This window comes from Phoxinus phoxinus (assembly GCF_949152265.1).
Source record: "Phoxinus phoxinus genome assembly, chromosome: 17".
Classification (NCBI taxonomy): domain Eukaryota; kingdom Metazoa; phylum Chordata; class Actinopteri; order Cypriniformes; family Leuciscidae; genus Phoxinus; species Phoxinus phoxinus.
Genome location: NC_136892.1, coordinates 22,492,582 through 22,520,029, shown reverse-complemented (window position 1 = coordinate 22,520,029; position 27,448 = coordinate 22,492,582). Strand labels below are relative to the sequence as shown.

Here is a 27,448-nt window from a genome sequence, read left to right as displayed (position 1 = left end):
AGCCAATCAAATGGCAGGTACTCAACGTTACAAGTAGCACACACACAAACGCAAACACACATTTTTAAAAGAAATTCATACATTACAGCTTATTCGAATGATGAATGTATTCTTGAAGGCATTCCACAGTCTCTGTTGTTATTGACTTCCAAATAGTTTCTAGTTGTTCCCAAAGACTTGGTTTTGATGAAACTTTTGTGCTATCTATCTTTGAATCCATTAAATCCCAAATTTGTTCAATAGGATTCAAGTTTGGACTTTGACTTGGCCAACTGTGACTAAAGAGCTTACACATACTGCTGGATTAACCATTACAGAAACATAAAAAAATATTTTGGTAATCACCAATACTGTTAGTTTAGGGAAGCTGTAGCAGAAACCTTACATTGGTTGGTGGTCTAAAAAAATTTTTAATCACTATATATATATATATATATATATATATATATATATATATATATATATATATATATACGTGGTGTAGTAGTATGTTTATTTATTTTCATTATTAAGAAAATCTAATCCTATAAACTGTATATAATTGAAGCAGATGCTTGTGCGATCATTCATTAAACACATGAAGGATGTCATTCCAGTTGGTGGGGAGAGTGGTATTTGGTAGATTGCCAATTGTGCACTTATTGAAGATCAGGTCTGTGTTACTAGGAGTTTCTGATTATTATTAGTGTCTGCTGCTGTTATGTTCCTCAAATATTTATCTGTATTTGTGTGTGTTGTCTCACACAGGTCTTTTCTTCATCTTGCCGTGCACAGACAGCTTTATCAATGTGGATATGCGCACTATCACTTTTGATATCCCCCCTCAGGAGGTGAGATCACTTGTACAAACACAAACACTAATCTTTAACTTCAGCCTTTGTTTTAACCCATGAAAAGCATCAATTGGAAGGAGAAGTGTGTCATTTTTGTGAAGATGTTAATACTTTTGCTACACAGTTTAATGTGCAGGTACTATGAGCTAGCCATTTGTAGTTTGACATCCCACAAAGTGCAAATAGGTGGTTGGAGTTTACAGGGAGCTTGTTCTGCAAAAAAACCACACAAATCGCATTTAAATGACAAATATTGAAACCTTTTAAAGACATTTGTCATATACACTACCAGTCAAACGTTATAAATAATATTTTTTAATATTTTTTAAAAGAAGACGCTTGTGCTCACCAAGGCTGCATTTATTTGATCACAATACACAGTAAATACACAGTAAAAACTGTGATATTGGGAAATATTTTTACAATTTAAAATAAATTATTTCTATTTTAATATATAATTTATTCCTGTAATATATAATTTATTCCTGTCAAAGCTGAATTTTTGCTGCTTAGTATTTTTTTTTTGATACTGTTATACATTTGTTTCAGGACTTGAATGAATTAATAGAAAGTTCAAAAGAACTGCATTTAATTTGAAATATAAATATTTTGTTTTACTTTCACTTTTGAATAGTTTAATATTTCCTTGCTGAATGAAAGTATTTCTTTCTTTTTTTTTCTAATCTTACTTACCCCAAACTTTTTAAACTTTTGGTAGTATATCACAGTTTCCAGCAGCACTGGAAACAGCACAACTGTTTTCAACATCAACATTTAAAAAAAAAAAAAAAAAACTTTTAACTAGTAGTATAGCTTTGCATAATAATAATAATAATAATAATTCATTACATTTATATAGCGCCTTTCTGGACACTCAAAGCGCTTTACATAGAAGGGGGGAATCTCCTCAACCACCACCAATGTGCAGCATCCACTTGGATGATGCGACGGCAGCCATATTGCGCCAGAACGCCCACCACACACCAGCTTACTGGTGGAGAGGAGACAGTGATGAAGCCAATCAGTATATATAGGAGGATGATTAGGAGGCCATGATGGACAGTGGCCACTGGGCAAATTTGGCCAGGATGCCGGGGTTACACCCCTACTCTTTCGAAAGACATCCTGGGATTTTTAGTGACCACAGAGAGTCAGGACCTCGGTTTAACGTCTCATCCGAAGGACGGCATAGTTTTATTGATATTTATTTAATATATATTTTAGTGTACCGGTAGTTGTTTTTATTGTGTTTGAATAGCCTGTGTGCTTCCTCATAGGTTCTGACAAAGGACTCTGTGACAGTGAGTGTAGATGGTGTAGTCTACTACCGTGTTCAAAACGCAACACTGGCAGTGGCCAACATCACCAATGCTGATGCGGCCACTCGTCTGTTGGCACAGACCACCCTGAGGAATGTGCTGGGTACGAAGAACCTGGCAGAGATCCTGTCTGACCGTGAAGAAATCGCCCATAGTATGCAGGTATCACACTAAACACATACAAACATTGTAAAAACAAGAGTTATATTTTTTTTAAAGGAATAGATCACCCAAAATGAAAATCGAAGCTTAAAGGGATAGTTCACACACAAAAAAATATTTTTAATGAAATATGGGGGATTTCTGTCCCTCCATCGACAGCTATACAACTACCACTTTGACACTTCAAAAAGTTCATAAAAAGATTGTAAAACTAATCCATATGAATGTAGAGGTTTAGTCTATTTTAAGAGACATGATTGCTTTAAATGATGAACAGATTGAATTAATGCTTTTATTCTCATATAAACATTGATCAGTGAACATTAACAGAAGCTCAACTGAACCTTCTTGACGCTCGAGATCAAACCTCTTGCGGAGGCTCAAACGTGCTGCGTAACACACGAGAATAATAATAATAATATGTTTATTTTATATAGCGCCTTTCAGAAGACTAGAGGTCGCTTTACAATAAATTACAAAAACACATGACATAGAAATGATACATATAAACTGTGAAGGATAACATAGTAGAAAGAGGTACATATAGAATCAGAACATGGAGTCAGGGGTCGGGGAAACAAGTGACAAAAAGATATGTTTTAATGTGGGTTTTGAAGTCATGTAGTGATGAGAGATTACGGATATGTTGTGGAATGGAATTCCAGAGAGTTGAATTGAGTTGAGAATGAACCTCATTGGTTCTTGCACACGAAGCGAACATGCTTGAGCTTCCGTTTACCATAACTGATGTGAGTTGATGAATGTTTATATGTGAATAAAAGCCTAAATTAAATCTGTTCAGCGTATAAAGTGATCGTGTCTCTTCAGAAAATTTGGACTAAACCTCTCAATTTATATGGATTAATTTTACGATCTCTTTATGAACTTTTCGAAGCGTCAAAGTGGTCGTTGCATTGCTATCTATGGAGGGACAGAAAGCTCTTAGATTTAATAAAAAAATGATTAATTCCATAAACGTTTATGTTCCGAAGATGAACTAAAGTCTTGCGGGTTTGGAATGACATGAGTGCGAGTAAATGATGACAGAATTTTTCTGATGTTTTGATTTTTGGGTGAACTAACCCTTTAATCTCACATTGAATTGGTTTCAGCTAGACATTGCATATCTTCAGGCAGTGCAGTCATTGTAGCTCAGCTGAGATGCTGACATATCTAGCTCAACTTCATGTTGACTTACAAGCATTCTTCATGTTCGCTCATTTCATCTGACATCGTTTTAAATGCAGGCACAGCTCTCAAAATTCTGAGAAGCATGAAGCTTTAAGGAATCTCTGAGAAGAAGTGTTTTGACTTGACTTTGTTTTTTCCTCAGTCCACTCTAGATGATGCCACAGATGACTGGGGTATTAAAGTGGAACGTGTGGAGATTAAGGATGTGAAACTGCCCCAGCAGCTCCAGAGGGCCATGGCTGCCGAGGCTGAAGCATCCAGAGAGGCCAGAGCTAAGGTAACATGCTTTTGATATGTAGTAAGAGGATGGAAATGTTTATATTATACCAATACAGGACTGTTTTTAATGCCTTGCTTCACATTATAAGTAGACTTCAGGGGGGAAATTGGTAGTATCTAATGCAGTTCCATTCATCCATTACAAATACGTGGTTGAACTGTCTAAATAAATACTTTTTGAAAATACTGTTTGTAGTCTTAGAAAGACTTGCAAAAATTATACTTTTTACAAGAGTAATGAAAAATTAGATTAATATATATATATATATATATACACCGGTATACAACAATAACCCAAATAACCACATATTTCCCAAAAGAATAATCGTAACCCAAATTTACAAAATCAAGAAAAAGAAGGAATCCGATTCAGAAGGGGGCAACTCATTAACCAAACTACCTAAACTAAAAGAAAACAAAAGTACAGCAAAATAAGCTAATCCCTAGCTAACATAAACAGGGGGAAAAGAAGTCCAATTCAAAATAAAAAGGCACCCAGCTCCCTACTAACCCCACAATAAGGGAATAAATTATTAAACTAGTAAACTTCAAGTAATCCAAAAACAGAACAGATTAATAAAACCATACAATAAATAATCATAGCAGTTAACACTTGCTTCTCCCTTTTAAGTCCTAATATATAGAGTGTAATCAGAGAGACAAAGGAAAGAAACTCGTTTGTGTTGAACTTATTGAAGTAAGGATACACAGAGCCACCAACTACTTGCTTTAACACAACATCAAGTCTGGGGTCAAGCCACCACCAACACAGCTCTTCTTCTTCTTCTTCTTCTTCTTCTTCTTCTTTGGGGTTTTACGGCAGCCGGCATCCAATAAGTTGCATTGCTGCCATCTATGGAACTAGCACGTTAGTGCACTATATCCTGCTATACAGTCCAGTGTCTATTAGAAATGTGTACCCCTACTTCTAAAATACTTTTCCGAGATGCTTCTTCCAAGCCAATTTCTCGCAATTCTCTGAGTAGATCTTAACGTTGGCGGTCATGATTTCTACACGAAATCAAAACATGTTGCACTGTCTCAGATTCCAAACATAAACACAAGCCACTCTGGTGTTTTCCTAAAATAAATAGTCCTATTCACAAACGTGTGACCAATCCTCATTCTAGACATAATAACCTGTTCCTTACAGGAACATGTTCTATATGTTCTACATGTCGTCGTCGTCGCCCCCCCCCCCCCCCCCCCCCTTTTTACAAACATAATCCCGAGTCATTTACTCTACTAGATAATGAGAATAGAATGCCTCCCTTTGTTTTCTTGCCCCCAGTCCCAGAGCTGTTGCTATTTTAAAATTATTCCCTGCCACACAATACTTTTACCCTCCGCCTTGGATAGAATTACGTTTCCTTTTGAGCAGATTCCTTGGCCAACTTATCAACCTTTTCATTTGTTGCAATTCCTAGATGAGCTGGGACCCATACAAATGATATTTCTACCCCTCTCCTTTTCACATCTCTAATTGCCAGAAGAATATCATATACAAGGTCTTGTCGATTCTTTGATTACCCTTTCCCAATACTATTGATAGCTGACGCAGAGTCATTACATATCAAATCTTTATGGTTCTGAATCTGCTCAGTCCATTGCACTGCCATCAGGATTGCATATAATTCCACTGAGAACACACTTAGGAAATTTGATTTTCTAGGGTAATGGATGGATTTCGCTGGCAAACACATATTAATCGTCCTTTCATGTACATGCATGTACATACTGTAGACCAAATTATTATTGGGCCGTGTGTGAGCTGAATGTAAACGTTCACTGTTCTGAGGCAAGAACACCCCAATAGTCTTATAGACATCCGGAAATGACAACTCCTTTCCTGTTTCCACTAATTTATCTGTTGATTTATGTGAGAGTCTGTATTTTGGCATTTCCAGCTGCATGCTCGGTTAACCTCTTCTGTGTGCAATAGAAGTTGCTCCGCTTAAAAATGTACACATGCTCTCAGAAGAACATGGGAAAGGAAGTTAATGAGTTTATTTTTAGTGCACAATTACTCTTCAGTGCTTATTTGAAATACAAGTATGTTTTTTACCTTCAAAAAAGTCCCCCTGCCTAGACCAACCACACAGCTAGAAGTGGGGAAACCACTGTCCTGGTTAATAAACGGTACCTCTCTGCATGGAGATATATAGCAGACAGGAAGTAATGCACAGCGGTGGTTCTCAACTCACCCTATTTTGGCACAAATTCATCTGTCTCTTAGTAGAAATATATTTAGAAAAAAAAAAAAAAATTCAACCTTTATTTAACCAGGAGAGAACCTCACTGAGATTAAAATCTCTTTTACAGGACTATACATATAATAAATATATAATATATAAGACTATATAATATAAGAAATATTAGCCAGATGCCAGTGTGGACTGGTTGTGTGGCATGACATTATCCTCAAAAATTATGCAAAGATCAACATGACCCAGTATATATTAAATACAGGTTTACTTCCATTGCAACATAAGCATTGTTTGTTCTGATCACAGATTGTTTTGTGAAACCATTAAGAGACATTTAGAATCATTGACTAAATTTGTGCATATAAAAACTGTATAATTTTAGTAATCGTATAAAAAATATTTTTCCTATTTTATTTAAAAAATGGTACATATTGTTTGACCTATACAATTAATAATGTATTGATATTAAGATTCCTATTTTTGTGTTAAATAATTTGGGTGCTGTATCAGGTCATCACTTGATTTCCAATGTATAATCTGGGTCATAATGCAGAACCAGTTGAGCTGTTTAAAAGAGCAATGCCATAAAGGGCAAAGAGTGAGCGTCAATTTGAAACTGAAGGCGGTATATGTGGTTTGCAAAAAATCAAGACGCGCACTTTTTCTCTCTCACACCGCCTCTTTTGCTCTCTGTAGGTGATAGCCGCAGAGGGAGAAATGAATGCGTCACGGGCACTGAAGGAAGCATCTCTGGTGATCGCAGAGTCTCCCTCAGCTTTGCAGCTGCGCTACCTCCAGACCCTCAACACCATCGCAGCCGAGAAGAACTCCACCATCATCTTCCCTCTGCCCATTGACATGATGCAGGCCTTCCTGAAGCACTGAACTAAGAGCCACATAAAGCCAGCCACACACACACACACACACGCACACAAACAGATGCATCCATGCAGAAATTAACAGACTGGCGTTACATAATATCCACTCATGTGAGTAAAATGGACAGCGGGATCAAGAAGTCTGAGACCACATTGAAATCTGCTATTAAAAAGTGCAGTAAGCGATTTCTGAGAAACACTGTTGATATTTGAACCCAAACAAACACACCTCTCCCTTCATTGCCCCGCCCCCAAAAGGCATGAACACGCAATGCAAAAGTGGATGTTTCATCATAGCTGATGCAAAGCAAAATAATGCTTCTTGTAAAATAAAGCGAAGATGATGAACGAATAAAAAGGAAGAACAAAAAACGGAACATAATAAAATTACACAAGAGTATATACAAGCAAGAGTTAATTGTTAGTCGGCAGCAGCACACCAGTTACAGACAAACAATGACACTCAAACTGTTACAACAACAGCATATCTTGGTTTTGTGAAACAGCAAAACCAATGTTACTCGCGTCTGGAGCAGAAACAACGTAACCTCAGTGTCCATTTTCAGGCACTGGAAAGCTTTTATAAAATAATTTGTGTCCTAAAGCTCTTGCCTAATCATGATCCTTCTTTTTCCAGTGATATTCCTCTGACCTTGTCTCTTTTGTAATATCGCTCTAGTCTTTCTTCAAATCTCCCTCTTGCTCTTCTTTCTCTCCTCTCCCATCATGAGTGGACACGCCCCCTACTGCTGATTGGCTATGAGTTGTGGCACTCAGTCCTATCCACTTTCAGTAGCGTTTCTCAGAAGTCACTTAGTGCACCTTTAACATCCTGAACATTTTAGGATTTTGGAAAACCTGAAACCTAAGAAAAAAGTATTACATGAAAAGAAGAAGAAATATTTAAGTTTTGTGGTCACTCATCAAATGAGCAAATTGGTAATCATTTGACTCAGTTGTTCAAGAATCGCTTTGGATCTTTTGGATCAGACTTTTGGACCCCACTGTACATATGCCACATACACACTCACAGCTGTTTTTTGATGTATGATCTATAGATGTTCCTAGTAAACTGATACAGCTAAAGAATATGAAAGTCATAAAATATTCATTAAATAATAAACTGATTTCAAATAATTTATGCCCCTCAACAAAAACAAAATGCTTTGTTTTAAACTTTTTTTTCACGCATGTGTTTTTTTATAACAAAAATTTGGACTTGGGAGTAAATATGCTTTGCAAATTGAAATTAAAATTGCTTACAATTTCTCTGGTTGTTACAAGGATAGAACAGTGATACAGGGCAGAGCTGGCTGATCTTTTAGACATTGATTATTGCAGTGTGTGGTTTGGATTTTTTGGTTGATAGTTTATGGAACATCTCCTGGTCATATGAGTGCATGTGCTTGTGTTTCAAGCATGTGTAACTAACCTGCTTGGTCGCCAAATGGAAAACAAACCGTCTAAAGGGATATTTGGATAGTATCAGATGACAGCAGTGCTTATTGTGCCTAAACCAGTTTTTCCTCGCTTTCTCAAAACCTTTATTATTGCTGACTTTTAATGTATAAAAGCCTTAAGCCATATCCATTTCAATTACTGGATCAATATTTACAGGTTTAAATGATGTTGGTTGATTTTTAAAACCACAATGCATTAGAGATCTAGCATTTATACATCAATTTCACATTCATATTTTACCACTTGATTTTAAAAATCTTAATATTTTATCTGTCAGATATTTTCATGCATGTAATATAATATTTTGTATAATGTCGGTCTGCAGCTGAAAACAAATTAAGGCTATAGAGGTCAATGTTTGTGTTTGTAATGAGTATTTGCTGCTTCAGATATCAAAGGAATTACATACTCATCAAAGATGTGAATCACTTGCACTGCTGCTTAGGACTATATTTATCAAATAATTGTATTTTCATCCTCTATCAGTCACAAGTCTATATTCAGTATATATATAGAATTCTTTATTCTGTCTTTTAACTGATATATGTTGAATATCACATGTTGTTATTGACAGCTCACTTTAATGTGCATTTTAATATTGAATGTTTTTTGTTTGCACTGTATTTTTGTGCATATCATATATTGTTCATGTGTGATTGTCCCGTTCTCTTAGTGTCATCTTTCTCATTACTGAAAAGTACATAAACTCTTTACTTTTAAACAAAGTGTTGTTATTTTCCCAGAAACCATTAATATTTTGTTGCTTAAATCAATCTTTGAAGAACACTCTGGAAACCTTTTTGGGGTTGTGGTTCTTTATTGTATAAGAAGTAAAACTGGGAAATTATTTGTACTGTATGTTTATATTTCAGGTACAGAAGGATTTGCAAAAGCAGCATTGTTTGGAATAACCCTTATCAAATAAGTTGCTATATGAGTGAATGCTATGGGTTTTGTACACCATCAACTGACCCAAAATGTTAACAATCATCTAATCCAACAACCCCAAGAAATAAACTACAGGCCTTTTTCCATTCAGTCTTTCTATTGCATATGTAGGCATAGTAAGGCCTCATAGAAGAAGAAAAACATGCATCCAATGACAAGACAAGCTCCTTTTCCATTCCAACATTCTGATTAAGGTTTAACAAACACTTTTAACTATAATGCAGATTTGATTATGGCTGAAATCCTCAGCATATGAATCCTAAACTTTGATATTTAAAATCTAAATTGAGACAATGGGAATGTCTTCGATAAAGGCAGTCTTGCAGCGCCCTCTGCGTGTAGAGGGATGTCATTGCTCACTTAGAACGACCATGGTTGCGTTTGGCATTATTAAAAATCTAACTACTTACTGAAAATAAATACAATACACTGCCTAAATAAAAATAGCAAGTAAAACAGGCATTCATAATTAATATTAATAATTCACAATGAACGTTTTAAACAGTATGCTACATCATCGTCACATGGCCTGATCATTTAATGCAGTAAATTGTGGCCATCTTGTTTGAAGTTTTAAAAGCATGTTTAAGCCAATTTTGGTTTAAAATCATATCTTAGGTTTTGGCAGTCTGATTAAATCATTTAAAACTGTGGTTATTACTGATATTAAGCTCTGGAACGTTCAAGAGTGCATCAATGTTATGATAGTATTTTATTTTAAATTGGCTTTTATTTGTATATTTTCAGTGTTCATTTTATTTAAATTTTTAGTTGTTTTTGTTATATGTTTTTGTCATTTTCATAAGTTTTTATTCTATTTCATTTTATTCATGTTTTAAAACAAAACTAATCCTACACTTGTCACATAAAAAAAAAAGGTTTCTGACAGATTTTGATAAGAATATCCTTGTATATTTTCTGATACAGGGTCAAGTACTTCGGCAACATAAGGTGTACAGAATGAAGACAACAACCTAAAAGCTTCAATGCATTGAAGAAGAAAAAAAAAACATAAATACATAAACAACAAGGTGAAGATTGTTATGAGGTTCCATTTGTGCAAAACATTTGTCAACAGCTTTGTGCATTGTACTATACATTTGTCCTTGTCTACAGTCATTGCCTATTTGTTCAGATAAATTCTTGTTCTGTCATCTTGTCTTGGCACAATGTATACAGAAAAAAAAAAAAACTGAAAACAAAATAAAAGTCTTATCAGCCAGCAAAATAAAGTAGCCTATACAAAATAATTCCATTCATTCATTTGTGTGTGCCCATGTATGTATCCTCATTATCCAAATTGTGTAGATTTTTAGAACGCACATTAAATACCCTTTAATCCGATTTTCGCATGTGTCTGAACAAAAATTATGTATGGTAAAAATGAACATTCACTCTCTGACACGCTTATGGAACAGCAGAAATATAGCGATTTTCCCATGTTACAACTGTAAACAAAGCAACCTTGTCCTTGAAAACACTACTTTGTTGGCATTATACTAAGGTAATATGCCATCGAAACCTTTCTGAAGACAGTCCTCTTCAGAGATACATGGGGTCGTTCACTGTTCTGTTCAGAAAAAAGAGACGGCAGTAAGGACGACAGAGATGGATGATAGTAAAATTACAGAAAAAGATGACAGTAAGGATGACAGCAAATACGTCAGATGACAGAACAATACGACATAAACAGAGAGCATACACACCAACATACACTAATTTATCTGAACAAGTAGACAAGAAGAAATGCATAGTATAAAGCCCAAAGCAGTCGCACAAATGGAACCTAATAGAATTTATGAAGTTGCCTTTAGTTTGGTGACTGAATCCCAGGCCAGTAAGGTACTTGATTTAAAGGTAGCCCTTTTTTACTGATCAAGGACCAGCTTTGGTTTTGAATCCATGATTAAATCCTCATAAGCATCAAATTGGTGTATCTAAAAAAGGCTACGCTCAGACTGCAGGAAAATGTGGCCCAAATCCGACAAATACGTGACTCCGATCTGTTTATGTCATGACGGTGTAAACAGCACAAACCACATGGAATCTGATCTTTTCGATTCTGATTTGGGCCACTTCCATATGTGGTCCTAAATCCAATATAGGTCTGATGTTTTGCAATGTGACCTTAGTCTGAACAGTCATATCAGAATTCATGCGACTTTATGCCACTTTAGATTGACATTTGTCACAATTCTGCACTCATGGGGGTCACTTCAAAGATTTGACATACCCAAAGTTATCAAGACAGTTGCGAAAGATGTGAAGTAAAGGACAAGTGAAGGACAGTGATGTGTCAGAGCTCATAAGTATTACAGTGACAGCTCTATATACAAGCAAAACATCATAAAGGTTTAAAAACGTTAAAAAAAATTGCATCCTCGCCTTTTTTTTTTATATTGCGAGCGCATAAATTGGCTGGGTTCCGCGGCAAATAAAATAATAAATAAAGGCATGATCTCTTACTCTAATGTCCTTCGTTTACACTTCCACATGACAGTGTGAAGTCTTTTTATTGTTCTTTTGCGCCTGCGGGTCAGTTCGGGACCATGATCTAGTCCCAGTGGAATCTGATATTGGCCACATTTAAAACAACAATGTGAACAGCTATACAAAAAAATCGGATCTGAGCAATAAATGGGAATTGAGCATTAAGGCTTGCAGTGTGAACGTAGCCTAATAGCAACTTTGATCAGCTTGCAGTAAGGCAGTGGGGTCTAAAGGTCAGGGGTGACAGCTCAAGTTCAGATCTCCAGCTCAGCCATGGCCCGCTCCAGGGGGTCAGTGCTCCAGTAGTCATGGTCCCAGCCCAGGAACCAGCCTGTGAAAGTGGGCGGCTCAAAGCCCTGTTTAATCTTCACAATCGGTGTGCGTGAGTCACGGTTGGCTGGGTCCGTCTTGATGTATTGTGCAGCTGGAGAGAGAGAAAGAAAATAGTATGTTTAATACAGGATTCATGAAAGAACACAGTCTGCTTTTGCGGTTTCAAAACAAGCTCATCTTTCTTTCTCTTTCTTTCTTTCTTTCTTTCTTTCTTTCTTTCTTTCTTTCTTTCTTTCTTTCTTTCTTTCTTTCTTTCTTTCTTTCTTTCTTTCTTTCTTTCTTTCTTTCTTTCTTTCTTTCTTTCTTACTTACATTACTGCCACCTACTAGCATGGGGTACTTTCCATAAGATCATCTCTCAATGCAAATCAAACCAGCTATTAGGCTACCTGAAATAAAACCATGCCAATCTCTAGGTATGGTGAAGGGTATGTGATGATGTGGGGCTATTTTAATTCCAAAAAGGGAACTTTATCAGGATGCATAGTATCCTGGATCCATGAAATAACTGGTCTTTAAAAATAAAAATCTGTCTGCCTGTATGGGAATTTAACAAAAGGGTTACTCCTGACTTATGCACCCTGTATTTTAAGGAATAACATTTATTTATTCTCGATACATTATTCATTCACAAAAAAAAAAAGTGTGTCCTTAAAGGTTGGATTTTTCCTCATTTTTTAATTAAGGCATTAAGATCAATTTCCAAAAGAAATGTTTTAGTCAACTTTGGCATTGGTGTGTTCACTTATGCTAAGCACTGTACATTTCAACCAAATAACCAAAAGAAACCACCATTACGAATACAATTTTGAATAAAATACTGACTTAGTGTATACTACGTAAATTCTGTGTATCGCTTACTGTTTATTAACAATGGCATGTGAAACAATAGGTGCGATTCCAAAGACATTGAACAGTACTTTAACTTCTATGTAAAGCACTTTGAATTACCAAATGTGCTATATAAATAAACTTATGACTCGTCGACGTTTACTTTTGAAAGACAATAACTTTATATACGGTGCACTTTCAGATTGAAAACTTTGCAGGATGTTTTCATTCACTTAGAGCTGTTACACACTACATGAAAGGTCATTTTCAAAAATCCATAATAGGGGCCCTTTAATACTTTATGCAGTGTTTTATAATTATGATAAGTCTAAAGTGTTTTAATGAGTCTCACCTGAAGACATCGCCTCAGTTTTCTCCTCATCATGAGCTTCATTACCGATCCAAACAAACACCTGTAAAACACATTAAGATTCATTAAAGGATAATTCCGGTATTTAACACCTTGAGTCTATATTATAGTTTGTTTTGGATGAACAAGAGTGGTGGACAACATTTTTTTGACAATGGTTCCTCTCTCGAGTTTTTGACTATAATAGAATTGGCCATGGACCCATTTAACATTGGAGTCAATGGGCATGTCCGAAAATGTCATTAAAACATTAGTGTTAACATTATTTTTCAAAACTGTGCAACTCACCGAGTGATTAGTGATGTTAGTTGATGTTCCAGAACCAAAAAGTGTTGCGAAATACAGTTTCTGTCGTGTTTTATTCGTCATTTTGTAAAATCCCATTGTTGAAAAAATAGTTCCACTATAGCAAAATAAACGGATTGGAATCATATATTGCGACGATATATTGTTTATAATCATCAACGAACACCACTAACCACTCGGTGAGTTGCACAGTTTTGTAAACGAACATTATTGGCTGTTTTAATGACATTTTCGGACATGCCCATTGACTCCAATGTTAAATGGGTCCATGGCCAATTCTATTATAGTCAAAAACTCGAGAGAGGAACCATTGTCAAAAAAATGTTGTCCACCACTCTTGTTCATCCAAAACAAACTACAATATAGACTCAAGGTGTTAAATACCGGAATTATCCTTTAAACTTCTGTGATGGCTCATTATTCCCTGAATGTCAGTTGCATGTCATTACATTAATACAATAGCTGTCAGGTTGTTTGCAAGCAACATAAAACAGATATATGATAACTCCTTGTAATGTAGAACAATCCTGTTAATGTAGTCAGTTTACCTGATCCCAGGTGTCAAGGATCATGACATCATCTGTAGCCAGGTCCTCTTGGGTCATTTCTCCAGGTACTTCTTCAATCTGCATGGATATCAGCGCATCCATATTGAGTGACTCTTCATCATACTACACTGACAATATTCTCATTCAAATCAGGGCAGACAAAAAAAATCTGGGTGCGTTACTCACGATGAAACGGCCAGTTTTGTTTGAGCAGGCGAACAGTCGTGGCGGGTGGGCATTCATCTTGTCCTTTAGCCTGGCGGATGTGCGGTAATCGACCTTTCCTCCCAGAGAGTCCCAGAAGCTGTCTGCAGCGCATGCAAGTATAATGAGCTTAATTATGAGCTTAAAAATCACATTTTTAAAGAAGAAAATAGAACAAATAATACAAATGAATAAATTATGAAAATAATAAATTGGATATAATAAATAGTTAAATAAAAAAATGGTCACTGATGGGTTACTTTAATTTTGTATACTTCCATCATCATCATAAAAAAAAAAAGTATTTTCATTTTTCATGCATTCTAAAAAGAACTTTCACTCAAAAATGAAAATTCTGTCACATAAGTCATATGGACCACTATTATGTTGCTTCTGTGTGGGGTTTTTTTTTTGCCCTTTTTTCTTTTTACATGAAACGGAAGTTGCGATAGTCTTTTCTTTCCAGTTGTGATGTACATTCGAGTGAAACAACTTCTCGAACAAGAAAAAATGTAGGGCGAGACTTGACTTTGTCAATCAGGAATTGATTGGATGGTTGTGGTTTGCTATTGCTGTGATGTCATGTGAGTGACAGGTTGTCCCGCCCTCATGCCAGTAAACTCATAATCAGAGAAGAGAAGATATGTCACAGCAAGTGGGAGGGGAAGTTATTTTGAGGGCACATTAATTAAAAAAGAATAATAATAATGATGATAATGATGTGCACGGATAAATAATAAATACTGCAATATCACTTTTGATTTCATGGTGACTTTAAACCTTGAAAGAAGCTTCAGTCCCAATTTATTGTAATTGTATGGAAAAGAGTGACCATCTTCGTAATTTCTCCCTTTGTGTCCATAAAAGAATGAACGTCATACAGTTTTGGCACAAAATGAGGATGATTAAATGATGACACAGTTGTCATTTATGGGTGAACTTTTACAGTAAAGATTTCAAACGAGTTCTCACCATCCTCTCCCCCTTCACCCAGCTCAGAGGCCGACACTCCAAGGATGTCACACAGCTGCTGCGCCCCACGTTTCTCTGTATCACTGGCTCCTCGTCCCACCCATGTGAAAGACGCAGCTGGGGTCACCAGGACGAAGGCATCATTGGAGTTCAGATTGGAGGACACTGCGTCAATCTGGAGGAAACAGCAAATATTAGAGGAGGATATTTAAAACTTCCCACCAATTGTAAACTTCAGATACTGACCTCCACCGCTCGTGTGCACCCTGCCGAGTTTGAGCGCACTTGGAACAGCCGAGTTTCAGCTGGCGGCGTCTGACCACTTTCCCTGGAGGTGCCGCCCTTGTGCACCACCATGGGCTGCCCTCCGAACAGACTGATCAGGTGAGCAGGTTCCTTACCCTGGACCGCCCGCACCTGAAAAAATACACAGCGAGTAGACATTAAACAGAGATAACATGCAGTCATTCTTCTGCTAAATGAAAAGCGGAAAAAAAGATATTCTGATAACTGTCATATTTGCCCTATTGGTTTTTCAAGAGGCTTTGGTTGAGGATAGCATTTAATTCCACAGGGTGGCACTGTTGAGCTCACTGTGTGGAATGTAGAGCTAATGCCAAAATTCCCAGCATCCTTTGTGGTCAGCATGATGACAGTGCAGTGGGCTGTTCAACTTTAGGAGAAAGCAGAGCTTTATTAATGGCCGAACTAAAGGGGTTATTTTCTCCTTCTGCATCAAAAACTTACATTAGAGTTTTAAAGTTCCCATGAGAATCTCTGCTGAATCATACAGTTGTATTCATTGCAATATAATCTGATATTTGTTCATGTTTCTATGAAATCTTAGTTAAAAGGAAAAGCATTTATTTTAAATAGTATTATTTTATAACATTATAAATGTATTTGTTGTCATTTTTTATCAATTTAATGCAACCCACACACACTTAGTACACACTGGTAGTGTACACTAGACTAGACCAATACAGAAGATGATGGACATTCTCTGTTGTCTACTGCGTTTTACACAAACTACATTAGCATGCTAAATGTGCTAGTTATCTGTGCATGACAGCATGCATAAGTCCAGATAAACCTATAAATCATAGTCACACTTTGAATCAATTAAAAAAATTAATGTGAATGCTTGGAGCATTTCTGTTAATGTTCACATGCTCAGTCCCAAAAGTAATCTGTAAATGTGGAAGAGTTAGTTACTTGTGCAAATATGACAAAATAACAACAAAGAGAGACAAAGACACGTGTGTATAGGGATAGTATGTCAGTGTACAGAGCCTTACAAAAAAAAGCGTGATCATATTTGTCCATATTGATTATTCACACTGATTATGCAGACACCAATGAAATCACGAGTTTAAAAACCCTTTAGCTGTATAAATTAATATAATGGACTTTATGCTGCTACACTGTGGAAACAGAAAATGCATTATAGGAACATGACTAGGAATTTCCTTTCAGATTTGTTACTGTTGTTTGTGTAACGCTGTGTAAGATATTTTTTGCTTTATCAATGTGATTTAAAGATTGAGTAAAAACTATGCTGTGGCAGAGAAGAAGGCTCTGGACAGGGACATGCTATCCTGAGATATGGATACCTGAGTGGTCAGGGGAGCACCAGCCATCTACAGCAGGATGACGGATATGAATAACGGACAGGAAGGAAAGACATAGAGGTGGAAGTTGGTTTAACAGATGGAAAAATCAAGGAAGGCTGATGCAACCGGCAATAAACTGCAGAATGTAGCTACAGTAAGCTTTCAAAGGCTACAGTAGGAACCAGGAGCACCAGGATGCTTGGACTTAGTCAAGTCCATTAAATGAAAATGAGCCATATTTATCATTATTTATCAGTGCATGTAATTCAACAGCAATGATTAAAACAAATTTTTTGAATACTCTTTTGTCAAAATTAGGGATGTACACATCATCAGAGACGTTGTTGCGAGAAGAGGAAGTTAATGTTTTTAAATAAAAATTATGATGTGCACTGATCAATTATGTATAATAAACTATTCCATAAAAACTAAGATTTGCTAATTTGGATTTCATGGTGACTTTCAAATTCCGGCCGATGCCTATAAGCCAATAATCATTATTCATGTTGTGGCTGATAATTGGACAATATTAAAATTCTATACTATTTTGTCAAAATTAATAAAAAATAAAACTAAAACTAAAAACTAAAAAACAAACATAATAAAATTAAATAAATAATTTTAAATACTACATGTGAAGTTTAAAGGAACACTCCGACTTTTTGGGACTTTAGCCTATTCACCTTATCCCCCAAAGTTAGATAAGTCCATACATACCTTTTTCATCTCCGTGCGTGCTATAAGTCTGTTTGACGCACCCACCGCTAGCCTAGCTTAGCACAAAGACTGGATGTGAATGGTTGCAGCTAGCATACTAATCCAAATAAGTGACAAAATAACGCAAACATTTTCCTATTTACATGTTGTGATTTGTATAGTCACAGAGTGTACAAAAAACAAAGTCACATGAGACACCGTATAAATTCTGGGAACTATATTCTCTGAAGGCGAAGCACTGCTACTTGGGCGGAGTGATAACCGCAGCACCTGAGATGTCACGCTGGTTTTGTTGACAGAAGAAAAAACGGCGCGTCTCAGGTGCTGCGGTTATCACTCTGCCCAAGTAGCAGTGCTTCGCCTTCAGAATAGTTCCCAGGATTTATACGGTTAAAATATGTCTGTGTCTCATGTGACTTTGTTTTTTGTACACTCTGTGACTATACAAATCACAACATGTAAATAGGAAAATGTTTGCGTTATTTTGTCACTTATTTGGATTAGTATGCTAGCTGCAACCATTTACATCCAGTCTTTGTGCTAAGCTAGGCTAGCGGTGGGTGCGTCAAACAGACTTATAGCACGCACGGAGATGAAAAAGGTATGTATGGACTTATCTAACTCTGGGGGATAAGGTGAATAGGTTAAAGTCCCAAAAAGTCGGAGTGTTCCTTTAATAGATTTGCTAAAAAAAAAAAAAAACATAACAATGTTATTAAATGATTAGTGTTTTTTGAAGATTAACTTTAAGTGAGTTATTTTTTTTCTGAATACTGTTGAATTACTGAGAATACAGTTTCACTCAGAAATGCGCCACATCACAATTGTAAAATGGTTTATGAATGCTTTAAAAAAAAAAAAAATCACTCTTGCACTTGTAATGGAAGAGCCCCAAAAGACAATTGTACCATAAAGTACCAAAATATGTATATGATTGTGATCAAGTGATCCAACAAGGTTTATTTGTTTATTCGTTAGCATTACCTGCACAGGTCCACCTCCAAGCTCATCATCCAGTTGGGCGCCCAAGATAGCAGATGCCCCAATCTCATCTTGTGAGGAGTCCTTACCCTGCCTGTGAGAGACACCACACATCAATAATGTCTTATAAGGACAACACACCTGAATTGTTACATGAAAACACATTGAATGTGCTCCAGTGTATATGACATGACAAGGCTTAACATTGACTGTGTGAGATCAAGTCATACCAGATGTAGATGATGTGACCCTGTCTGCCTCCATGGCGGTAATTGTACAGGATAATGTAACTGTCTCCGCCATAGAACTGGCCGTAAGTAGAGGGGTCAACTGGAACTTTGTCTGAACCTTCAATACGCCAGATCTAGAGTGACACAAAAATAAAAATATTATTACTGTACCCTAACTGCATTTGTATACACAACATGTGTAACTTCAGGTGACATTGCATGCAGTGTGTGTGCTCACACGCTGACCTGTTTCTCTCCATTGCCATCATCTATCATTCCGTGTTGGGCGGCCATGGCCGGTGAATCATGCAGTGTGGAAGCATCAAACGGCACCTTTTCGATCTTAGCGATGCTGTTTGAGACATAAGCAATGCCCAGGCCGTCTGTCTGGTCCACATCACGCCAATTTTTGAAGAATTGTTTGAATAGAGGCGTCTCGCCCATCTCTGGGAGAATCTGAACCTGTGTTTGCTTAGGGTAACCCATTTTCTTAATGAACTCATCTGCTGCCTTCATGGCAGCTTTTCTCTCTTCCACATTGGCATCTTTGCCTATAAAATGAACATAAGTGTGTCAACAAATAAGTCTAAAAAATAAAAAAGTCCCTTTTTTTGTTTTGTCAGTCAATGCCATTTACCTTTCCAAACAAAGATCTTGCCATCTGAGCCGTGATCCAGGATGAAACAGTCGCTTGATTCCAGTGCACTCTGGGAGAAGGGGTTCTCAGCGGCCACCAGGGCAATGGCCATGTCTCCGCTGGCATCAGACACCTGAAGTACAAGAAAACGCCAATAAACTGAATGCATTTATGATCTACAAGGGCTATTTATTATCATATTGGCATGGTTTAGTTCCAGTGGCTACCTTGTAGAGTTTGGCCATCTTCCTATTGGAGGCATCAGCCTTGATATCATCAGACACTCCTTCAGGCAGGTCTGGTTTTTCTCCAAGAACCTGCCATCAGATAGATGGATCGTATTGTTAGTGCGTTTCTTAGTTGATTTTGAAGTTGATTTTTTTTTCTTTTTTTTTCTTACCTCCAAAATCTTTTCTCGTTCAATCCCTTCCTCACAAACATACACGCGAGCGCGTCCGCTGCGTTCGTTGTCACGAATGCCCTTTGCAAGCTGCGTAGCTTTTAATTTCTCAAACCGGTTACTCTTTGAACCACACCACTGGTAGATCTCCTGTAAAACCACACAGAGAAAAACAGGGTAATTTCTGAGATTTTGATGATATCAAATCTCCCTCACTCTCTTCATTTGATACTCACATTACCCAAGTCCAGGATGAAGCAGTCTCCCTGGTTAAAGCTGTCCCAGCTGACTGGCACTTCTGTTGCTCTGACAACACGTCGACCTTTGACCTGTAGCACCCGCTGCACTGTCACTTCATTGGTGACAACATGCTTGAATCCAGACGCAACTCCACCTTTCTGAAAAAAAACAAAATTTCATGTCTGGTGATAATATTATTCCCTAATATTTTAACATTAATATTTTGTAGCAAAGAAATGAATGTGACAAGAAATTTGTCAGTATTTTTAATAAAAATTATATATATATATATATATATATATATATATATATATATATATATAGTATATAATGAAATATGAAAACTTTAAATATTCAAATTGAAGTAGTGAAACAGTATTGTTTTAAAAAGTTTCTAATGGAAGTCAGTGTTGAAACCACATGACTAATATCAACTACCATAACCTCAACTACCAAAACTTATACAAATTCATGATATTTGTAGAAATGTTACTTGTGATTTTACTTTTAAATGTGTTCGAAGACATGATCATATTTGAACATGCTTATTTGTAAATATTTGTAAACTTCAGAGTCTTTTTCCATTTGTCCTGTCATCGATTGGACCACTCACCATGTACTGCAGCCCTTTTTTAAAATATCCCAGGAAAGCTTTGGACTCATAGCCCTGAACTTCACGGTACTGGATGGGCTTTCCACCCAAATAGTCATCCATCTGCACTGTGAAAATGGCAGCCGCCCCACTCTCATCCTGCGTGCAGAAGTCACCTGCCAGTTGAGGGAAGAGCATCTATAAGAAATGTAGCTGATGCATTTGACATTAAACCATCTAGCTTGTCTTGCAAATTAAATTAGGCAGAATATTTGCACTAAAAAAAATGCTAGGTTGTAACAACCCATGTTTGGGTTTAAATGTTTTAATTACATTTTTAAACCCAACGGTTGGGTCTGTCCAAATTTGACCCAAACATGGGTTGAAACAACCCAGCATTTTTTAGAGTGTACTTTGCAATGGCACTAAAATAAAAGTCAGAAATTCAGTATCTCTTCAGCAAAGCATTGTCCTCTTACCTAGCCAGAAATGGAGGTCGTACTGTAGGTTGCCAGAACGCTGTTTGATAGTATTGAGGACCAAATAAGCGTCACCTGTGTAGAACCCTCCATAGAGGTTCTCAGGAACTGCCACCAAATCAAACTTCTCAATTCTCCACACCTGGAGGCCAGGCTCCTTGCCTGCTCGCTCAAACTCAGGGTGGTACACCATGCTGTCTAGAGAGAGAGAAAAAACACACACATACACAGAGACATTAGCCCCTTTCACATTTTCAGTCTTTAAATGACCATTTAGAGATCATGTGTGATCTCCAACCTTTTCAAAAAATACTGCATTAAATAAAACTGCACTTGGGTTCAGTAAGCTCGCCTCCAGTGGACTATGTTACAATGGTACTGTATCATTGTAGACAAACTGCAAAATAAACTCTGAACTGAACTATAAAAATTAAGTGGCTGGGAGTTTCCTTCTGTGGTGATAGACAATTGGGTTGGACGCAGGAAAAAGGAAATGTTGTGAGTCATGCTTTTGGAGTGACAATGCCAACTGTGGACACAGCCTGGCCAGATCATTCATACCACCAGCCCTCACTACAGTCACGCATCAGCTCTTAATTTGGCGAGAGCCTCTGAGATGGTGACCATGTCAGCTGAGCTTACCGCCCACTTGTGGGGTGGAGACATGGTGAAGTTTGGAATGTCTTAAGCATGAGTCATTCAGAAATGAGACGGTAGCATTGTAAGACTCTTCACAGACCACAAGACATTCCTCAGAGAGAGAGAGAAAAAAAAGTCCACGAAGGGAGTGGTGTTTACTAAGGATCAATATTCACCAATCATCCATCAGAACTCAGAGATGTTGTGGTTTAGGATTTCTTAACATTATGAAAAACCAAACCACAGGAAGGGAACGTAATGACTGGTTCCAATGCCAAACAATTTTAAAGTACTTATGTAATATTTATTAGTCAAAGAATGAATGAGTGGGGCCCGTTAAATATCTAAACGTTTTAAATATTAATACTTTTATTCAGCAAGGATGCATTCAAATGTATCTAAAGTGACATTAAGGACATCGTGTAACAAAAGATTTCTATTTCAAATAAATTTTGTTATTCTAAAATGTCTATTAATCAAATCTAATTAATACTGAAAAAAAATGTATCATTGTTTCCACAAAAATATTAAGCAGCACACCAGTTTGCAACACTGATTGTAATAAGAAAAAAGTTTCTTGAGCACCAAAACCAGCATATTAGAATGAGTTCTGAAGAATCACATGAAGTAGGCTAATGATAATGAAATTCAGCTTTACCATCATTTTAAAATATACTAAAATTGAAGAAAAAAAAATCTAATTATATTAATTTTTCACACTATTACTCTTTTTTTTTTTTTTACTGTCTCTTTATCAAATAAATGCAGCCTGGGTGCATTATTACCAATCCCAAACTTTTACATGCATGTGTACATGCATTTTGTTAAAAGTATCAAAACAAGGGATTTATATTAAAATTGTGGACCACACGATAATTAATTTTATATTATGAAATAATTTCATATTCAAAATCTATACCATTTTTTCTAAACATATTTAAAAAAACAAAAAACAAAGATTTAACAAAAAGAAAATAAATATAATTTTAAATGTTGGTCATTTTAAAACTAAATTTAGGCATCACAACATTACAATGTACAGTGTGAAAAATGGATTTTAATTTTTAAAGATTAACATTAAGTGAGTGTTCTAAAGGTAATCTTAATGTAAAAATATATGAAAATAGGTGACCGTGTACAATCAAATATGCAATATAAACTGATACATCCAATATCAACTGATTAGAGATATCATGATATATCATGAATAAAATCATAGCTATTATGCATGCACATTATCTCTCATCATCTCCAGGAACATTAAACCATAAATCGACCATATATTCTGATCTTATTTTTCACTCTAAGTGAACACAACACAAGACAATGAGCCAGACAGGCCTGGCAATTAACCACTGAATTGACACTGTACAAGATACAGTTGTCACCATGCATTCATTGACACCTCCAATATTAGATTAAATCGCTATTTGGCAGCAAATTCTTCACAATCAGGCTTCTATTTTAAACCAGGGGCCTGCTAAGAAACAAGCACTTGATGATGAACTTGAATAGACATGCGGTCTCCATTTGTTCTCAGCTGTTGTCTTATCAGCATGTACACCAAAGTCTATGTTGTGTGAACTAGAACTGATTTCCAAATGTTTTGATGTGCCTAAGTACATTGTATCTTCTGAACACAAAGCATCGGTGCGACAGAAAGGCTAATTAAACAGAACATTGTTTCACGCAAACGACTGATCTCAGTCTGTAATTTACTGCTCCGGGTTTCTCTCTTGAGAATTGCATGAAATATTTAGCATACCACGGCCTATATTTTTAACTAAACATCTTGTCTGATGCTGCTGATGAGTTTGCCACCAGTCTGCTGCTAACCCACAGGAGACTATAAATAGCCTAGGGTCATGTGACATTTGCTTATGGGTCAAAATGGGAGGGAGATGTTTCTGGGAAGCGCCTGTATACAGTCAGTCCCTTTGAATAGGCCTTAATACAGTTTTGCAAAAAGCAGTAAAATGCATGAATACAGGTGTACAATATATACTGCATTTGCTGAATTATAAAGTATGCACCCAGTTAGGCACATGAAATGAAAATTCTATTATAATGAGAACATCATTATAATTGTGTCCTTGGAATATGGATTTTAATTGTGAGACTTTTTCTTTTGTAATCATCAGGCTCTCAAAATTTATATAAAAACTTGGATTTAGATATATCGGCCAATATATCGATTATCGGCTTTCAAATAAAAATAATTATCGGTTATCGATATCGATATCGGCCAAAATTTTCATATCGGTGTATGATTTTATTGCCCCAAAAGCTCAGGAGCTATCGGTTTTGAAAAGAGAAAAAGAAGAGTCGGCGGTACCAAAAAAAAAAACCCCAAAAAAACATTGGTTTCTCATGGATTAATTTGCACGATTACTTTGCACCTACCTACTTGATACCTAAAGTACATACTTCAATAGTTGTGAAGTACGTTTGACACTGACTTCAGAAGGCATTGTAGATCTGGCATTTCCTCACAGTTTTTAGTGTCCGGAATTCTGACTGTAGCATATGCACGCAAAAACAATTTTTGGCTTATAAATGGTACGAGAAACAACATTCGTGGTATAGACACAGTTCAGACACAGTGGCCCTCGGAAAATGTTGTCAGAAAGAATATAAATCTGAAGTGGAAATGGATACATGTAATGGTCCTAAATCTGTTAAATGACCAGCATATACCTCCAACTTGAATTTAACCTAACTACTGTAGTATAAAATAATTTATGAATTTTGACATAATCCTCAGTCTGGAAGAACTGACTAAATCATCTTCCGTTTTCCTGGAGAAATGCCTGAATCAGATGAACACCAGGTGTGACTCACTTTTTCCATCTAGACATTTCTTTCTACATCTTTTACAAGCCCGAAGCTCCTGAGATAATATTTTAGCACAGAGTCTGATTCTAAGTCTTGTTTAAGACCTAGACTGCACCCAGTGTTTACACAAAGATAAAACAGGGACTGCACTGACTGTGTTTTATAGCCAGGCCCCATATTAAAGCACAAAACTCTGAGACTTGTTATTTAGTATACAGATAAACATGCAGGAGTTCAAAGTCTGAGCTATAAAAGGTTTAAGACTGTTTCTATCAGATTGGTGTGGCTGATACTTCCTTGACTATTTCAACCGATTTAATGTTGAACAGTCAGCAAACAGAAATTAAAGATTTATATGTGCACATCATTATTATTATTATTTTAAATTCTGTTGTCCCCTTAATCTTTAATCAAAATAATTTCCCCTCCCTTTTGCAGTGACATCTCTTCTCTTTTCTGGTCGGATATACATCACAATAGGGAAACAAAATCTAACTTGTCATCATTTCATGCTGACTTTAAAGGGTTAGTTCACCCAAAAATGAAAATAATGTAATTAATGACTAACCCTCATGTCGTTCTAAGCCCGTAAGACCTCCGTTCATCTTCGGAACACAGTTTAAGATATTTTAGATTTAGTCCGAGAGCTTTCTGTCCGTCCATTGAAACTGTATATACAGTATACTGTCCATGTCCATAAAGGTAATAAAAACATCATCAAAGTAGTCCATGTGACATCAATGGGTTAGTTAGAAGTTTTTGAAGCATCGAAAATACTTTTTGGTCCAAAAATAACACAAAATAAGACTTTATTCAGCATTGTATTCTCTCCCGGGTCTGTTGTCAATCCTTCACAGTTACGCTGATGGCGTAAGACGCTGATGACGTGTTATCTGGTGCGCCCGAGCTTCATTTATAGACTGAGGGAAACGCACGCTGTAAAAGTGTCTCATCCGCAAAATGATATCCACGCAAACAATGTAGAATAGCTTGAATATAGCGTGCGTCTTCCTCAGACTGTAAACGAAGCTCGGGCGCACCAGATAACACGTCATCAGCGTCTTACGTCAGCAGCGTCACTGCGGAGTCCTGAACGCAGATTGACAACAGACCCGGGAGAGAATACAATGCTGAATAAAGTCTTATTTTGTGTTATTTTTGGACCAAAAAGTATTTTCGATGCTTCAAAAACTTCTAACTAACCCACTGATGTCACATGGACTACTTTGATGATGTTTTTATTACCTTTATGGACATGGACAGTATACTGTATATACAGTCTCAATGGACGGACAGAAAGCTCTCGGACTAAATCTAAAATATCTTAAACTGTGTTCCGAAGATGAACGGAGGTCTTACGGGCTTAGAACGACATGAGGGTTAGTCATTAATTACATTATTTTCATTTTTGGGTGAACTAACCCTTTAAGAACTGCATGAAAGCAAACACATGCAAATTTGTCACATTTGTCACAGGTTTTGTAATTTTATGACATGATAACAACATATCACTTGCCATTATAAATAACAAAACAAACGTGTGTTGCTGGTCTTAAATATATTCTTGTATATGTTTACATGTGTTTCTGAGTAACTTGCATAAAGTAAATAATATTGGAAAGAACAACTTTTCTGTCCTTCCTGCTGAGACACAGTGTAACCTACTCTCACAGACCTCTGTTATTCTTTTAATCACTAGGTATGAAGTTTGCTGTAATTTTTCACAAGCACTGAATGTGTTTCCTGAGGTGATGTGAAGCACTTCCTTTTTTGTCTAAAGCATCTTTACCACAAAGTTAATGTTTGTCTCAGTTGTGTGTGTGTTTCTATGGTAACAGGTGATAAATGTGCACAAGGGACTGATGATGAGTAATGAAAGGTGGAACTACAACACATGACATGCAATCCAAATCTTTAAGTTCCCTGTAATGGCCATAGCCCTTTTTGACATAAAAACGAATTATGACTAAAAGTAGTTAACAATGTGTTTGCTTTAGCTAGTTATTTAGTCATATTAAGTCCTTCTGAGAGCCACAAAGGCTGAAACCAAAATTGCTCCACTCTGCTTAGGTTTTACAGCAAAGGATCAATCGACTGAAATATCAATAATAGGCCTAACTTACTCTCTTTCAAATGCATATGTGACAGCAGGGCAGAGAACGTCCTGCAGACTCCGCACTTTTAAAGATCCCGTTTGCCGCATAATTAAAAGGCGCATCTCAGAATTCAGAATCTCTCCATATATGGCTTTGTTTGATGAGCATTTTCAGCGCCCGATACGAAAAAAGCAGTTTAGTCAAATACGCGTTATAATGCACGGCCTACACTTGCTAAAGCAATTTCAATCTGCAGTGTGTTTGAGTTCGTGGCGTGTCCCGTAAAGTGTCCCACACACACACACAGAGAGACGCTTGTGTGGCAAGTAACAGTTCTGCGTTGTTTGTAGTGAAGTATATCGTTACATTTTAGCTAACTAACTTACATTATTTTGTGGAGGTTGGGGTAAAGTTCAAATACAACAGACTTACCTATAGCTGAACGACTGGCGTCTGTCTACTGCGGAGATGAAGTAAACAAATGGTATTGCAGAATAGTATGGGCAGGACAACACCCCTCTGTTTCAGACAGACTATACTCAAATAATCCTCATCAGGGGGTGATCCTGGCATTTAAACCACACCCCTCCGACAACGGGACAAGGCAAATCACTGCCACCTACTGCGCCCCCTTAGATACTACGCGCATTTCCCCAC

The 27,448-nt window shown here is 36.7% G+C and overlaps 2 protein-coding genes across 6 annotated transcripts in view; one reads left to right on the top strand and one right to left on the bottom strand.

Annotated features, from left to right (window-relative positions):
* stom (stomatin) overlaps positions 1-9,142 on the top strand; it is a 14,088-nt gene extending 4,946 nt beyond the window's left edge. For both annotated transcript variants that reach the window (XM_079587261.1, XM_079587260.1), the window contains 4 exons: positions 748-830; positions 2,111-2,314; positions 3,648-3,782; positions 6,688-9,142. In XM_079587261.1, the coding sequence (XP_079443387.1) occupies positions 748-830; positions 2,111-2,314; positions 3,648-3,782; positions 6,688-6,876 (611 nt within the window). In that variant the 3' untranslated portion in view covers positions 6,877-9,142. The remainder of the gene's footprint in view (positions 1-747; positions 831-2,110; positions 2,315-3,647; positions 3,783-6,687) is intronic.
* On the bottom strand, positions 9,133-27,448 carry gsna (gelsolin a). 4 transcript variants are annotated; one of them, XR_013794776.1, is made up of 18 exons: positions 27,224-27,448; positions 21,222-21,419; positions 20,764-20,918; positions 20,147-20,308; positions 19,911-20,060; positions 19,738-19,827; positions 19,511-19,643; positions 19,120-19,424; positions 18,874-19,007; positions 18,647-18,737; positions 16,946-16,972; positions 15,579-15,749; positions 15,333-15,507; positions 14,343-14,464; positions 14,157-14,234; positions 13,285-13,345; positions 11,363-12,192; positions 9,133-11,248 (listed from the first exon to the last, which is right to left on the bottom strand). XR_013794776.1 is itself a non-coding variant. In XM_079587258.1 (17 exons), exons 2-17 carry the CDS (start codon positions 21,412-21,414, stop codon positions 12,023-12,025), a joined length of 2,217 nt encoding a protein of 738 aa, XP_079443384.1. In that variant the 5' UTR covers positions 21,415-21,419; positions 27,224-27,448; the 3' UTR covers positions 9,348-12,022. The 4 variants fall into 4 exon arrangements, 2 of the variants coding, with proteins under 2 accessions (XP_079443384.1, XP_079443385.1); XR_013794777.1 differs by lacking the exon at positions 16,946-16,972; XM_079587258.1 differs by having other exon boundaries at positions 9,348-12,192.